The sequence below is a fragment of the Betta splendens genome, chromosome 17, assembly GCF_900634795.4.
Source record: "Betta splendens chromosome 17, fBetSpl5.4, whole genome shotgun sequence".
Taxonomy (NCBI): Eukaryota; Metazoa; Chordata; class Actinopteri; order Anabantiformes; family Osphronemidae; genus Betta; species Betta splendens.
The window spans coordinates 13,237,894-13,250,163 of NC_040897.2; the positions used below are offsets into that span (position 1 = coordinate 13,237,894).

Sequence of the window (12,270 nt, forward strand, 5' to 3'; positions counted from 1 at the left end):
TTTTAAACACGAGAATAAAAATCCGGAGGCAAAAAAAGACATTTCTCAGTTTTTAAAATGTATGAAGCGTCGTCTGTGGCTGAATGCTAATTCAAACCCCAGAGTCAAACGGGAGTCAAACAAGAGCACCTGTTGCTTAACTAAAACGTGTTTCAGCTACTGAATCCAAACCACAAACAGGCATCATCTTATTTGATCTCTAAGTATGTTTGCAGTGATCGTCAGCAGGACATTTGACAAACAAGACACGATACAAATAACATCATTCAATATGTTACTTTAGCAATTGTACAGAAGTAATATAAGAGAGTTATACAGTAGCAGCAAAGCATTACATCATCTGTATGAGACCATTAATGCATTTAGTTTTTTTCCAAACCGTATGTTAGGTTATAAATATTGTATTTCCCTCTGATGTGTGTCTTGCAGATTTGACATGCATTGTACTGTATGTGTGCCTTGATGAATGGATAGAGTATTTATTACATACAGTATGACTTAGAGGAGCACAAACTTCAGTGCAAACCCTAAAGCATTACTGCAGTAAGTGAAAGGCATCGTATAACTGCACACAAGAATGAAATAAAGTATTCTCAGCTACGTCATGTCATCTGGTGCCAGACATTAAAGTCACAAGTCAACTCACTGGCATTTGAAGCAGCACGAGTCCTAATGGTTTCACATTACTGCCAGTCAAATCCACAATATGTCAATACTCTCTTACAAGATGGCCTTTATCTGCAATTACCTGTCACCCCAGACACTCACTAGTACTAATATACAGTACATCATTGGCTGTCACATCAGTCACAACACACATCCCTATTATAAAACGTGTGTCACCTACAGCATGTAATAGCCTGCAATCTAAAGCAGAGCTCAAGTGGGAAACAGAAGTATCCTCTCATGCAACATTTTGGAAATGTACTCACCCTTTTGCCAGGAGGTCCTGGTACTCCAGCCTCACCTGATGGACCTGGAGGGCCCTAAAGCAGAGAAGGTAGAATGCTTAACTCCACTTGATCCACAAGACACGTTTTTTTGTTCATTTTAACAGAATGGACACCAAACTTTGTCTTTTTTAATTTTTAGGATGGAAGCTGAATAAAATGCATCATTCTATAAAATTACATTCATTTGTAATATGGTGGATTAAGATTTTGCTCCTTTTCTACAGTGTGATGGGCTTTCAGATTACGTACAGGTTGACCAGCTTCTCCATCATCTCCTTTGTCACCTGGTAAACCATCAATACCCTACAAAAACATACAAATATGAAGAATCAATATAGTGCTTATTCATTAAATGTATGACATTATGACAACATGCTACCAAAACATTGGATTGAATAAGGGATATATCTAACACTTACAGCAGCACCAGGCTCACCGGGGGGACCAGGGTCTCCTGGGAACCCGACAGGACCCTGCAGTCAAATCGAGACAATGAGAAGACTGAGCATGACTCAGGTATTTGACATCGTGTCAACAACAGCTCTGGCAGCAGGCAGCTCGCCTGAGAAGTATGACACATTGATGCGCTCGCTGACAGCTCTAATAATGCACCAGTCATGGCTGCGTGTGTGTGTGAGTGGAGCCGACATACAGGGTTACCCTTGGGTCCGTCATCTCCAGAGGGACCACGGCCACCTGCGGGTCCAGCAGCTCCTGGTGGGCCGGTTTCTCCTTTTTCGCCAGTTTCTCCTCTGAGGCCCTGAGGGAAAAACACATCACAGACTTGTCACTATGAGAACCACATAAGGGCCATACGTGACACGCTAGCATGCTAAATAAAGCACAAGCCAAACATGTTACAAAATCTGTCACTCCAACTGGGGGCAAGATGTGTGCCAAACGCACAGCTATAGTGCAAAAGTTCAAGAGCAAAACCAAAGTGAAGCATTAAGATAACAAAGCTGAGGAGTTTCATGAAAGTCACAGCAGACACAGGCTTAAAGTGTTGTCTATCCTGGAGCAGATAATGAAGTGTATTTATAAGCCCAGGATCACTACATGGCCCATTGCCACAAAGCACCTCTCTAGTCAAAGCCTGCGTGGCACCTTTGAAACTGACCTCAAAGTGATGCAAAGCAGTGTCACCGTGAACCGATACACAGAAGGAGACGCATAAATCAATACAACCTGATGGACTCACACTAACTGATGGTGACAGTCCCCAAAACCATAACTAAGGTGAGGACCCGCGGGTCTACATAACCATGTACTGCTCAGTCTGGATCGATGGCCCTGTGAATACTTTACTGTGATTTATACCATCAGATCGTAACAGCAGAGCCAGTTTTGCAGGCAAACACGGTGTGCTACATCAGGAAAAGCGATTTTGTGCAAGCTGCATATTGACATATTTCATGCCCAAGTAAATCAATGTTCCACGTGTTGTGAAAAAGTTAACTTTGTGTCATTTAAAATTCATTTTGCATGTATCAAACTACAAAAAACCTGCTGCAAACACGCTGTGGTCTCGTGGCGTTTCTGTCGCAGAGCAGAACTCCAGGGACAATCTGGCTTTTGCCTCTAATAACAGGCTGGTGCAGGAGGTTAGATTAATCACACCACCCACAGCGGAGGTATCCAAATGTGGCCGAGCTAATTATCTGCTGAAAAGCCCTCAGGTTGCTAGCATTTCTGCACACCAGCCCACAGTACTACTCAGGTAGAAGGTCTCCCACAGCTGAGGTGTCACAAAATAAACATAACTTAATTAGCTGCAGTCGCAGATATTCAGAGCACATTTTTTCGAGCACAATTCCACATGGGATGACAAAACAAGCTGCTGGAATGTGCTTCGTGCATGAATTCTGCGACTACATAGAGTAAATAATAGAAAGATAGTGAACTTACTGGACGACCGGGCTCTCCAGCTGATCCTGGGTTTCCAGCTTCTCCAGTTTCTCCCTGGTGGAGCACAGTGAAAATGTAGATTATCACACTGACAGTAAATAACAGAGATGATGTTCTCAGCTGAGGAACGTGTGCACTGCCAGCTCTGTGGTTTGGGTTTTTATCTGCAATTTGTTTTCACTTCTGTGATTCAAATAGACTTAACCATGATTCACTTATTCTATAGCACAGAGAATGGAGCCCGATAATGGAAATGTTTGATTCTTGCTGTACCTTCTCACCAACACCTCCAGCTGAACCAATACCACCAGGAGGACCTTGTGCACCCTGTGGATAAATAACAAAGATTAGATTATGTGGAACATTTGTGTTTTAGACATAACCTAAATATTGAAATTAAGACTGTCAAAATGAAAAAATGCAAGACAATTATACTTACGCTAGCGCCGCCTGGACCTTGGGGACCTCTGGGGCCAGGAGGACCAGGTGGACCCTGTAAGCAAAGGCAGAAGTTGCATTTATACAGTATATTAAGATATCCCAATATCCATTGTGCAGGTTATAAACTAAATAATTTGCCCTAAAATGAATCCAAAAGAATCAGGAAATACAATGATATGAGAGCAAGGACAGAAGACATTATGAGATCCACTGCTGTCTCGATTCCCTGGTTTTCTATCTTCATTTTGAAATAATGTAATACAACACAGCAGCCATGCGAGCAGCAGATGCGGGTTTGATTATTTTCAGAAGCACTGCTTCGATTTTGATCACACCTGATGTATGACAAGACAAGACCTGATTGTTTGTGAACACATCGAAGTTTGTATTTAAAGCCTCAGTCAGCTATGGCTCAAAACATACGGGCTGCTCTATCTGTGTTTGTTGTTGAAGGTCACATTAGATAATTAAACTGTCTAATGCTCATCTGTTCTTGCAACTCAACTGAACCTTTGGTTATACTTTTATTATACTCTGAATCCAAGAGTAGAAAAACCTTTGGAAGAGCTGAAAAGTTTGTCAATACATCTTCAACAGACGTCAGAGGAACATGCCAAGTTGGTGGCGGAGCTGCCAAACGCAGCCACCAGCCAAAACCCAGGACAATCAGCACAATTTCCCACCTCATTGAGTTGTACGTGAAAACAATACGAATCGCTTTAACGCAGAGAAATTAGAAAGAGAAACACTCACCATTGGCCCGACATCTCCATTCTCTCCCTTTTCACCAGGAGGACCGGGCAAACCCTGGAGGGAAGACAAATATAATTTAAAAACAAAAAGTCACGTGAGGCACCCCCTGATCCAGAACATTAGAACAGACGCACAAATAGGCTTTCACTGCTCATTAACAGGAACCTTCAGATGTGTATTGAATAGTGGACTTAAGGCTGCAGTGTGATGGAGAACGCATTAATACAAGTAGAACCCCCGACTGTAAACACACAATTAGTCAAAAAGGACACCTATTGTAATTAAAGGCTATGGGAGGCTTGGTTATAATCAGCCGCTGTAAATTGCAGGGTGGGAGCGCCATCCATCTATTTCCACAGGAAAGTGGAAACAAAGGGGACAGCGCCGGCGGTGCATATTATTCCAGCCTCGGGATTCAATCATCCCTGACTAAAACAGTTTGAATTCAACTTGGGAAGGTGCATGTGCAACAGAAATGAAAACGGTCTCACTTCCTGTCGTCGCTTATTGTCTGCCTCAAATGATGGAGCATTTGTGATGAATACATGGGTGGAAAGGAGCGCTAATGACGAGTTACAGTAAAACCAGAATGACACGGAGATCGATCACAGAGATCACGTATGTGTAGTTTCAGCCCATGGTGCTGATTTACTGTACCTGCGATGCCAGAGATGGATCATTTGTAGGTTCCAACTAGGATTTAATCACCGTAATAAAACATCCCGCTAGTAAGGCTGAAAATGACTAAATCCTTATCTTATATCATGTATGATGTTGAAGGGGACAGGCTCTTGATCAGTGTTGGGCTTTTTGTAAAATAGATGAAACACGTATTGTGAGCAGAAGGCACACGTGCATAAACGCAACGCTCCACATACTGTTTACTTATGACCTGGCATTTCCCTCCACTACCCGCCCACGCCCCACACGCTGGCGTAATCAAATCTGATATTTACTTTCCTCCGCATTCACGTCTTAACCTCTTAATCTGGAGAATTCGTCTGCTCAGGGCTCCAATATTCCACAGCAAACATAGCCCCACACCCTGGAAAGATTTTAGACCCAATCCACTTATTCCCCATAGTCAAAAATCATTATGGCTACAGATAATTGCATTGAAGGGCTGAGCTCACAGTGGCTGCTGCCATCTATTGAAGGGCAGCTTAGCCAATATAATTAAAAGAGTGGAGATGGAGTGCATTATACTCAATTAAAAGCCAATTGCACTTAATAACAATGTTATCTGGCCCTATTGACCAGCGGGGCCTCGCTCGCTCTAATTTCATCCTCAGCGAGTCTTTAGATAATTGACTTTGCGGTATTCTAAAATATGCCATTTCTTTATTAATTGCCACCCAAACAAAACGTCAGCCGATCGGCTCAAATGAGTCAATGCTCTGACCTTTCACTCGGAACAGGGAGCTGAATAAAGCAAAGAGGGCGGGAGCCCCAAAACGAGGAAAAAAAATGAGGAAAACTTTTGCTGAAGACAATATAACAACCAAGGTTCCTGTCTGTCTGTTACAAGACCCGCATAATCTTACCTGTGAGAGGTAGAGCATATTCTAGTAAAAAAACACAAGCAGCAACAGGAAGGTTGGATTCAGAGGCTCTGTTTTCTTTTCTCGTTCATGAAACAAACAATACGCAAAAAAAAATTATTTATACTATAAACTATTAAAAGTAGCTGACCACATGCCACAGCAGCTGGTCTCTTATTTGGGCCTTGGAGCTCTGCAGGGGAGCAGTTTACTGCATGATAATGATGCAGTCTGAGTGGAAAAACCAACAGCAGACCCGGTGCTGCCATTAACAACGTGGCAAAGTGCCAAACGCAAAATGTTCGCAGCGGTGATGGATTTTTTTGCACCGTCTATGCTAAGAAAAGTCCTTGAGGGAGCAAAAGCATTATTCGTGCAGGAGCAATACAAAGCGTTATTAGGAGCCGAGGCCGCATTAATAAATTATGCTCTGTTTTGATGTAATGTAAATGATGTAAGGCAAGAGGAAAATGTTGTCGGTTTGAGGGCGTGGAGCAAGTCATTCTGCTCTGCGCCGCTTTGATAAAAAGAAAGCGATGTGAATATCTGCGAGGCTGCTCTCAATGTGATGTGAAAGTCACGTGTCCAGAACGCCTGCAAACGCCATCGACATGCGAGAGAGCAACAGTGGAGTCACCTGCAGTCCAACGGGCCCCGGCAGACCTGGGAATCCTCTGGGTCCTTCGTCTCCCTTCTGGCCAAACATGCCCTGCTGTCCCCTGGGTCCGGACTCACCATCGCTGCCCTGTGGACCGGCACACAAGACAAATATCTTTATATCCTCCATTCTGACTATCAGCGAACTCAAATCCGCCAACACGTGTGCAGCAGCTATGCGTTGTGTCCGATTATGTGTCCGTTTCTCTGCCCTCTTAATCCTCTTCAAGGTTGTGGAGGATAGTGGAGCTCACATGGCAGCGCGTGGGTCGATGCCCATATTCAGACACAAATTAGGACAGACAGTTACCTTAATGTCTTTCCTGAAGGTCATGTTGTGGCACAGTCATCCATCGATTCTCTAGACACATACTTTTTGCCTCGGGTCATGAGGGTGTTGGAGCTTTTTTCACCATGCACTCTGGCCAGGATCTCAGTTACATGCAGAGTTTACGCCATTTAGACACAATTGAAAGACACGAGAGCTGAATCCACTGAGCTGCTGGACTGCTGGGGAATGCTACCAAAGCTCCCACCAAGAGACGAAGAAGCCGGGGGGGCTTATGGTGAACAGTGCGTTTGAAAGATGCTGACTTTGTGAAGTCAAAGGTGCACGGCGCTACAGAGAATAGAAATAGGAGACTAGGGGGGAAAGAGTGAGGCTGACAAACTGGGAGTTTTCAGTTCAAACGCATGTCAGCACTTGAAAGTGCTCGAGGAGCTCTGGCTGAGCCCCGGGACATGTAGGCAGCCGGAGGCACAGGTACTGAATGCAGAGCAGCTTGAAAGGAAATGTTTGGTGATTACAGGTAGCGTGAGCGCGGCTTTGAATTGAAGTGTCACAGACAAGCGGCAGTAAAGTTTAGAGAGACTCTCACCACAGAGAAGTCACAAATGTGCAACAGCTCCTCAGGGAGATTGGAATCAGAGAGCGTGATTCGTGAGTCGCTTTGCAACCATCAGAAACATCCCATGTGTGAACTGTAATTACGATAAATCAGCTGTGTGGTAGCTGAAGAAAGGCGATAAGATGAAAAAGAAATGGCACAAAACCATAACGACGTCCAGTCAGTCCTGTGTGGGCAATGGCAGCAATACCAGTATAAGATGCAGCATTTATGGGACACCTTGACCTTTAAAGGTCAAGCCGGTGGTTCAGGCGCCTGAACCAATATTGCTTGACTCGTTTTCCCTGCAGTTTCCACGGACTAAGAGATAATATCGTCCGAGCTGACGACAAAAGGGGGTGGAGTAAACGTCAGAGGAGGCAGATCATTTGGAAACTACACAGCACGAGTCAGGACGCCGTTAAGAAAATATGAATACACATGAGCAGCCTGACTCACCAGGATAAACAACTGTTAAATAATTTGTTATTCAGCTTGGGCGAGCTACCTGCTCGCGGCAATCCGTCTCACCAGGTCTCCTCTGGCTCCCACTGAGCCGTGCAGATGCTGAATAGTTTTGCTAGAATGGTTGTTAAGGCCTGATAATTTACAGCAATGAGCTGCTAGTTGCCCTCAGGCCGTCGGCTATTGTAGAATCGGGACTTCTCCTGTTGTGGTAATGAGAGGGATGAGAGGCGGATGCTCTGCAGTATATAAAGGCAGTATTTTAGCCAGGTCTGCCTCCACATGTGGTGATAAATGGAAATGATTCAACTATTGTGGTTTCGAGGTTGTTTTGCAAATTTGTAAGAATCCTTTGTAAGAATCACAACAAGCAACACAAAATCCCTAAAACCTTTACACGGCAAGCTTTCAAAAGCTACAGGATCATGTCAAAGCTCTGTGCGCCGCTTTGGGTACATTGTTATTAATACATTGCCTCAAGCAAAAGCCATGATTAGAAAAACATTTGTGTAACACTGCAATGATAAAAAAGGATGAGGATGTTTGAATGGGGCCTGCAGCCAAAGGTTTCTGGACCGCAGAGATGACAGTAAAAGGCAGCAGCTTGCAGAACGCATCCCTGACCTGGCTGGAACTTGGCTGAATTTCTGACCATCTGGGAAATATAGTGTTTGTATTTGTTGTGATGGGCCTGCAGCTATGCACCATTAAGAATTAAAAGTCCAGTTAGTCCAAAACAGAGAACGGCTACTTAGTTCCAGAAACGTATAAACATTTATGATTATTTTGTTTTACAAACGCACGTCTGGAGACAGACATTTCACATGGCGGCTTTTAGTCCAGTTCCGATTCCTGTTGTAAGTGTCTTCGCCGACTTAATTGGGCCCCAAAATGGCGTAAATATTTCAAACTTAATTTGGCATGTCATTGTTCGGATGCAGAGCTCATCATAGTAACCGGGGGCTAATACGTGCTGGAAGAGAAACGCTTACATTTTTAATGACTTTGAAAGCAAACTGTGTATCTGCCCAATTAGCGACAGAAACTGTTTCAAAGGGAACAGCGACATTTGAGTTAGTGTTCGTGTGCACACGGGGTATTATATTTTTTATACATTACCTGAATGTGGCATCTAAGGAAAGTGAACTAAGACTGCATGATAATATTTTATGGACATTTACTGTACATTTATTGTAAGTGATGGTCAGTGATACTCACAGCTGGACCTGGAGCTCCAACTACACCCTGGAGCCCACCGGGGCCTGGTGGACCCTGAAAACACAAGGAATGATGAGAAACACGTAGGTAATAAAAGCATCACACAATTAAGCTCGTTTTACAGTATCTATAATTATAATATATTGGCTGTCTTCTTCGGCTCATCCTTAACTTCTCAGTAGGCATGAATTACCTTCATAGGTCACTGCCCTGTGTAAAAAACACTTATGAGAGAGGAAACACAAGACTCACAAGTTCACCCTTGTCTCCTTTGCTTCCCTTCTGTCCAGGTCCACCAACTTCTCCCTGCAGGGCCACACAAACAGCAGAGCTCACGTCTCTTTCCTGCATCATGTTTATTCAAAGACCAATACCTCCAAGTGTCACCTCTACCACAACAGCAGTAAAGGGAGCAGTAAATATTTCTCGAGAGATTCTAATTTGATTGGCCCACAAAGATCTTGGGTGAGTGTTTGCAATTAATTGATTGGCTCCCCGTCTAACCCCATTGGCACGGTGATTGACAAAACAGTGTGAGGGAGGACGTGACTGGGAGCGGGAGAGGCGTGATGGATACAAATGTGGAGATGCAGATCTGCCATTCAGTGTTATCTGAGGCGCATGAGGGATTCGCTGGCCTGAGGCCTGGGGAAAACACGTACATGGGTCTGTTTGTGTTGAGAGATGTTTATGCTGCAAGCATTAGATTATTTTACAGAACGGATCATCTACTTTATCGGTGATTTACCATCACAGCCAGTTTGAGTCTGAAAATCACAAATGAAATCCACAATATTGTAGTTCTTTATCTGTGATCCTATACTTTATACATATAAAACCTAAAAACATAAACACCTCTGAACCTCTGTGTTTCACTTTGTAAAACTTTACCTTGTCTCCGTCCTCTCCAGGGGGACCCTGAGGACCAGCAGGACCAGGAAGGCCCACAGGGCCTTGGATGCCATCACGGCCAGCAGGACCCATTGGACCTTTCTCTCCCTGAACACAGCATTCATTAGGTAAAAGGTAAAGCACAGCAGCACCAGCAGCAAATGTGTGTGTGTGTGATGTTAGACAAGAACACTCACAGGGCCACCCTTCTCTCCAGCGGGGCCAGGAGGCCCTTGGGGCCCGTTGCGTCCTGTCAGACCAATGGGACCTCCGGGGCCAGCAGCACCTCTCTCTCCAGGAGAACCCTGTCAGCACAGAACAAAGGCTCACCTGTAAGGCTGCATTATGCAGTGGTGAAGGAGCAAACGTGAGGATGGAGCGGATGAAAGTCATATAGGAGAACCAGGTCGAACCCATGACGATTCTGACGTTATTAGGCTGAATTAAAAGACGGACATTCTACTACAACTAATAATTAACGCATTGACCCTGATGTCACCTTCAAAGCCTCGCTAGGATGAGAGCTGCACTGATGATCAACCTCTTATCTGACTAATAGGAGTCAGCTGCCAAGACCTCGTTGGAGGTCTCGCCATTCTTCCACACGCCACCACCACGCCTCATTATCCTGCTCTTCACCACAGCTGGGCCCATCAGCACCATGTCGCCGTGCAGGTGGATCACGTCACGCGAGCTCCGGCTGGAACGTTTGATCAACAGGTCGTTACGGCATCGGCCTGCAGCAGCGAGCGAAGGTCTGATTACAAGCAAGGTGCAAGCAGGCGTCAGGCCAAAGCCACACACACACACACACACACACACACACAAACCACCTGTTTCACAGACACTGCTGCTGGCGCACACACACGCCCTCACGACTCCAACCTGTCACTCTCCGTCTGCTAATCTGGCTGCCAACACACACACACACACACACACACACACACACACACACACACACACACACACACACACACACACACACACACACACACACACACACACACACACACACACACACACACACACACACACACACGTTTCTATGACTCATGTCATAACGCCGCAAGTTTTTCTGTGTCTCATTCTGCTCCTACAAGTTTATTATGTGGCTAGATACCAAAATCGCAGACAAACACCCAACTTTCTACTCTTTCATTTCTCTGCTCTCCGACTCATACACATATCATTCTAAGAAGACAATGAAACAGCAAAACACGGCCGTCTCCGGCTTTCCCACAGCGCAACAGCAGCTCAATCTCTGGCAGGAAATCGATGGGGGAAATATCAGATCTCTTGTGTGCGTGGGCTCTGCACACCAGACTTTTTCAAACGGTACCAAAACATTCTGTCATGTTTTCGGCCAATGGCTCACTTTCAAGCCAATTTAAGAAAACTATCTCATTTTGCAGGGGGAAATGGTTTCACTCATCCAGCGAACATCCCTCTCCTCGCTTTCATCATCTTTTCATCCGTGCTCTGCATATCCGCTGTCATCTGATCTGGTTGCTCTGTCGCTGGCGAACGGGGGCAATTATCGGGAGCCTGCGTTTAACGCTCGGGAAAAAAAAAAAATGTCAGGCAGTTCAAAGCTGCCTGTCACTCAGCTTTCTGTGTAGATTCACCGCCGGAGCTCCCAAGGCTTTTCACTGCATATATCACTAACTGAGGGGCTCAGAGACAGGAGCAGGAAACAAGGGCCCCACTAATTTATGGATTACCCCGCCAGTGCAGCGCCTTTCAGTTCTGAACTATGCAAGGACAGCTATGAGTGGACCCGCTGCTGTCTGAACAGACATGAGGCTTAAGAGGACGTTTGTACCTGTGGTTTATGTAAAGCAGTCCACAAGTGGAAAAAAAACGTCCACTTCCATCTTTGCCACAATTGTTGCTATAGCAACTAAATATGAATAAAAAACATCACAAATCAATGCAGCTCCCAAGATTAAGCTAAATGTAAAATAGGCAGCTAGGGACTGATTGGCCGAGCTTCAGGGTCTTTAGTTTCAAATGACATAATTCCTTCCCAATAACAAGGTTTTATTGTCTGGTGATCAACATAACTACTAAAAAGTGATCTTCAGTGAAGTGAAGTTTAACAAGCTGCAAAAAAGTTAGACTGTCTTTAAATCAGCTAACACATAAGTTACTACATCACAAAAAATCACATTTTTTTTTCCCAAAAACCTTCTTAACCCTGATGGTACTGATTTCAGTGGCGCCGCCCTGCCCCACTCTACCACCCACTATACTGCAGTTTACAACGCATGTGCTGCTGAATCACTGCAGAACCGAGCTGCGCACAGCGTGCACCGCTCCAATTTTCCAGAAGCACAAGTCACTTTTCACTGCAAACTCTGTGGCGGGAGAGAAGAGGTAACCATAGTAACGGGCTACTTACGATGGGGCCAGGGGGACCCTGAGGCCCTTCTCCTCCCTTTAAGCCAGCTGGACCCTGAAAGCGCAGGACAGCAGAGGGTTAGATCTCGCTCGCTGTGGGCCACCACTCAGTGCCATTCAAACTGCAGTAATCACAGCTGTCAAATGGGCCTTTAA

General features: G+C 44.9%; 1 protein-coding gene across 5 annotated transcripts in view; it reads right to left on the reverse strand.

Annotated features, from left to right (window-relative positions):
- The window catches only part of LOC114844815 (collagen alpha-1(XI) chain-like), a 70,264-nt gene that overhangs the window by 6,139 nt on the left and 51,855 nt on the right, over positions 1 to 12,270 (reverse strand). For all 5 annotated transcript variants that reach the window (XM_029132450.3, XM_041068213.2, XM_041068210.2 and 2 more), the window contains 14 exons: positions 12,116 to 12,169; positions 9,912 to 10,019; positions 9,715 to 9,822; positions 9,076 to 9,129; positions 8,824 to 8,877; positions 6,234 to 6,341; positions 4,056 to 4,109; positions 3,301 to 3,354; positions 3,135 to 3,188; positions 2,862 to 2,915; positions 1,606 to 1,713; positions 1,373 to 1,426; positions 1,203 to 1,256; positions 933 to 986 (listed from right to left, as the gene is read on the reverse strand). In XM_029132450.3, the coding sequence (XP_028988283.1) occupies positions 933 to 986; positions 1,203 to 1,256; positions 1,373 to 1,426; positions 1,606 to 1,713; positions 2,862 to 2,915; positions 3,135 to 3,188; positions 3,301 to 3,354; positions 4,056 to 4,109; positions 6,234 to 6,341; positions 8,824 to 8,877; positions 9,076 to 9,129; positions 9,715 to 9,822; positions 9,912 to 10,019; positions 12,116 to 12,169 (972 nt within the window). The remainder of the gene's footprint in view (positions 1 to 932; positions 987 to 1,202; positions 1,257 to 1,372; positions 1,427 to 1,605; positions 1,714 to 2,861; positions 2,916 to 3,134; positions 3,189 to 3,300; positions 3,355 to 4,055; positions 4,110 to 6,233; positions 6,342 to 8,823; positions 8,878 to 9,075; positions 9,130 to 9,714; positions 9,823 to 9,911; positions 10,020 to 12,115; positions 12,170 to 12,270) is intronic.